Source organism: Eleginops maclovinus, chromosome 18 (assembly GCF_036324505.1).
Source record: "Eleginops maclovinus isolate JMC-PN-2008 ecotype Puerto Natales chromosome 18, JC_Emac_rtc_rv5, whole genome shotgun sequence".
Classification (NCBI taxonomy): Eukaryota; Metazoa; Chordata; class Actinopteri; order Perciformes; family Eleginopidae; genus Eleginops; species Eleginops maclovinus.
The window spans coordinates 205,848-210,000 of NC_086366.1; the positions used below are offsets into that span (position 1 = coordinate 205,848).

At 43.2% G+C, this 4,153-nt stretch overlaps 1 protein-coding gene across 1 annotated transcript in view; it reads right to left on the reverse strand.

Moving 5' to 3' along the window:
- Positions 1-2,107: 2,107 nt before the first annotated feature.
- Positions 2,108-4,153, reverse strand: part of masp1 (MBL associated serine protease 1) — a 12,532-nt gene continuing 10,486 nt past the window's right edge. The window contains exons 11-13 of the mRNA XM_063906879.1: positions 4,100-4,153; positions 3,711-3,899; positions 2,108-2,827 (exon numbers count right to left, since the gene is read on the reverse strand). The exon at positions 4,100-4,153 is cut by the window's right edge and continues 194 nt beyond it. Of these exons, the coding sequence (XP_063762949.1) occupies positions 2,399-2,827; positions 3,711-3,899; positions 4,100-4,153 (672 nt within the window). The 3' untranslated portion in view covers positions 2,108-2,398. The remainder of the gene's footprint in view (positions 2,828-3,710; positions 3,900-4,099) is intronic.

The window sequence follows — 4,153 nt, forward strand, 5'->3', positions numbered from 1 at the left end:
TTCATTAAAGCTGTTTCATTAAAGCTGGTTCAGTGAAGCTGTTTCATTAAAGCTGTTTCATTAAAGCTGTTTCATTAAAGCTGTTTCAGTGAAGCTGTTTCATTAAAGCTGTTTCAGTGAAGCTGGTTCAGTGAAGCTGTTTCAGTGAAGCTGTTTCAGTGAAGCTGTTTCATTAAAGCTGTTTCATTAAAGCTGTTTCAGTGAAGCTGTTTCAGTGAAGCTGTTTCATTAAAGCTGTTTCATTAAAGCTGTTTCATTAAAGCTGTTTCAGTGAAGCTGTTTCATTAAAGCTGTTTCAGTGAAGCTGTTTCATTAAAGCTGTTTCAGTGAAGCTGTTTCATTAAAGCTGTTTCATTAAAGCTGTTTCATTAAAGCTGTTTCAGTGAAGCTGTTTCATTAAAGCTGTTTCAGTGAAGCTGTTTCATTAAAGCTGTTTCAGTGAAGCTGTTTCAGTGAAGCTGTTTCATTAAAGCTGTTTCATTAAAGCTGGTTCAGTGAAGCTGTTTCAGTAAAGCTGTTTCAGTGAAGCTGTTTCAGTGAAGCTGTTTCATTAAAGCTGTTTCAGTGAAGCTGGTTCAGTGAAGCTGTTTCAGTGAAGCTGGTTCAGTGATGCTGTTTCATTAAAGCTGTTTCAGTGAAGCTGGTTCAGTGAAGCTGTTTCATTAAAGCTGTTTCAGTGAAGCTGTTTCATTAAAGCTGTTTCAGTAAAGCTGTTTCAGTGAAGCTGATTCAGTGAAGCTGTTTCAGTGAAGCTGTTTCAGTGAAGCTGTTTCATTAAAGCTGTTTCAGTGAAGCTGTTTCAGTGAAGCTGGTTCAGTGAAGCTTTTTCAGTGAAGCTGTTTCATTAAAGCTGTTTCATTAAAGCTGGTTCAGTGAAGCTGTTTCAGTAAAGCTGTTTCAGTGAAGCTGTTTCAGTGAAGCTGTTTCATTAAAGCTGTTTCAGTGAAGCTGGTTCAGTGAAGCTGTTTCAGTGAAGCTGGTTCAGTGAAGCTGTTTCATTAAAGCTGTTTCAGTAAAGCTGTTTCAGTGAAGCTGATTCAGTGAAGCTGTTTCAGTGAAGCTGTTTCAGTGAAGCTGTTTCATTAAAGCTGTTTCAGTGAAGCTGTTTCAGTGAAGCTGGTTCAGTGAAGCTTTTTCAGTGAAGCTGTTTCAGTGAAGCTGTTTCAGTGAAGCTGGTTCAGTGAAGCTTTTTCAGTAAAGCTGTTTCAGTGAAGCTGTTTCATTAAAGCTGTTTCATTAAAGCTGGTTCAGTGAAGCTGTTTCAGTAAAGCTGTTTCAGTGAAGCTGTTTCAGTGAAGCTGTTTCATTAAAGCTGTTTCAGTGAAGCTGGTTCAGTGAAGCTGTTTCAGTGAAGCTGGTTCAGTGAAGCTGTTTCATTAAAGCTGTTTCAGTAAAGCTGTTTCAGTGAAGCTGATTCAGTGAAGCTGTTTCAGTGAAGCTGTTTCAGTGAAGCTGTTTCATTAAAGCTGTTTCAGTGAAGCTGTTTCAGTGAAGCTGGTTCAGTGAAGCTTTTTCAGTGAAGCTGTTTCAGTGAAGCTGTTTCAGTGAAGCTGGTTCAGTGAAGCTTTTTCAGTGAAGCTTTTTCAGTGAAGCTTTTTCAGTGAAGCTGTTTCAGTAAAGCTGTTTCAGTAAAGCTGTTTCAGTGAAGCTGTTTCAGTGAAGCTGGTTCAGTGAAGCTTTTTCAGTAAAGCTGTTTCAGTGAAGCTGTTTCAGTGAAGCTGGTTCAGTGAAGCTGTTTCAGTAAAGCTGTTTCAGTGAAGCTGTTTCATTAAAGCTGTTTCAGTGAAGCTGTTTCATTAAAGCTGTTTCAGTGAAGCTGGTTCAGTAAAGCTGTTTCAGTGAAGCTGTTTCAGTGAAGCTGTTTCATTAAAGCTGTTTCAGTGAAGCTGTTTCAGTGAAGCTGTTTCAGTGAAGCTGTTTCATTAAAGCTGTTTCAGTGAAGCTGTTTCATTAAAGCTGTTTCAGTGAAGCTGTTTCATTAAAGCTGTTTCAGTGAAGCTGTTTCAGTGAAGCTGGTTCAGTGAAGCTGGTTCAGTAAAGCTGTTTCAGTGAAGCTGTCTAGTTATATATGAACATGTCTGTAACATGAATACAGAGGGACAGAGACGTGTGTCAGGTGTGTTTATTTCATATAAACAGGAGTGTAAAGTAAACATACAGAGTGAGTTACAAGTCAGTCCAAAGATAATAAAGAAAATCAAAGATATTTCATGAAGCGTCCTGTTTCTGCATCCTTTCAAACAGCAAGGCATTGTGGGAAACAAGATGGAGGTCACATCTGAACAAATGTGTTGAGTCTGAGTCTTTTTAGTCTGTTGTTTCAGGTAACTGTTTATCAGTCTTCGGTTTAAGTTAATTTGATCAAGTGTCTGTCTGTCTGTCTGTCTACATGTCTGTTTCATGCCCTTGTCTCACCCCCGGTGTGTTGCTGTATCCACTCCACATATTTGGTGACCCGGGTATAAACCCCGTAGACCCTCTGGCTCCCACAGTCCTCTGGCCCCCCCCAGGACACAAGGCCGAACACTGCCCATCCCCTCCAGTCCTGCATCACAAACGCCCCCCCGCTGTCCCCCAGGCAGGTGTCTTTCCCCCCCTGGAAGAAGCCGGCACAGAACATGTTGCTGGTGATGTTGTATCTGATGGAGCGGGAGGCGTAGCTCTCCAAACACTCGAGCTGAGGAACCACCGGCAGCTTCACAAACTGCAGGAGGGGGGAGGGTAGTGGGGGGGCGGTGCCCGGCAGGGGGGCGGAGGCGTTCAAGTGGGAGACCCCCCAACCAGCAACTACACCTATGGAGTTAGGGGGCGGCGAAGGAGGGTCATCCTGCATAAAAGAGGGGTCAGACGTCAAGGAAACAATTATAACAAAGCTGCATCCTAATTGTATAGAAGTCTACGAGGAAATGTTCCTGCTCCTCTCCTGAGTCATTCCCTCAGATTGTATAGAAGTCTATGAGGAAATGTTCCTGCTCCTCTCCTGAGTCATTCCCTCAGATTGTATAGAAGTCTACGAGGAAATGTTCCTGCTCCTCTCCTGAGTCATTACCTCAGATTGTATAGAAGTCTATGAGGAAATGTTCCTGCTCCTCTCCTGAGTCATTCCCTCAGATTGTATAGAAGTCTACGAGGAAATGTTCCTGCTCCTCTCCTGAGTCATTCCCTCAGATTGTATAGAAGTCTATGAGGAAATGTTCCTGCTCCTCTCCTGAGTCATTCCCTCAGATTGTATAGAAGTCTACGAGGAAATGTTCCTGCTCCTCTCCTGAGTCATTCCCTCAGATTGTATAGAAGTCTATGAGGAAATGTTCCTGCTCCTCTCCTGAGTCATTACCTCAGATTGTATAGAAGTCTATGAGGAAATGTTCCTGCTCCTCTCCTGAGTCATTCCCTCAGATTGTATAGAAGTCTATGAGGAAATGTTCCTGCTCCTCTCCTGAGTCATTCCCTCAGATTGTATAGAAGTCTATGAGGAAATGTTCCTGCTCCTCTCCTGAGTCATTACCTCAGATTGTATAGATTTACTTCACATTGGTCACTTTCAACATTCTCTTGCACTATTCTTCTAGTTTTCTGTCTTGTCTTTATTTATGACTTCAGATTTTCATTTCCCTATTTATCTGTAGCTGCTCTGCACATGAAGATGAAACCTTTGAGTCTTTTGAACAGGGAGATCATCCAGTACTTATACACAGTGTGAGTATTAGTACCTCTGTGTTGGGTGGAGGCAGACAGACGGGCAGGATTAGCTCATTAAACTCCACCGGCTCCGCCAGCCTCAGCAGGGCAATGTCATTGTCGTAGTTGTTTGGCTGGAAGTCTGAATGGAGGAGGACTTCCTGCACGGATCGATTGGTTGCCAGTGTCTGGTCTGTAGCATCATGGAGACCCAGGAACACCTGAAAACCTCACACCGGTTAGTGATGGAGAGATAAAGCAGGGCTGTCCAACACACAGAAGGATGTGTAGAAAGGACAGTGAAGACATGAACTGCTATTTTACAGTCTTCATGTATTCTGGATTCATTCACATTCACAAGACCCCGACAGAATGGGGGTCTGAACGAGGCTGTGAAGGATCTTCTTCTCCTGGTACATACCTTGACGTGTTCGGGGGCCACAGGGACCACGCTGGCATCCCTCCGCTGGGACCG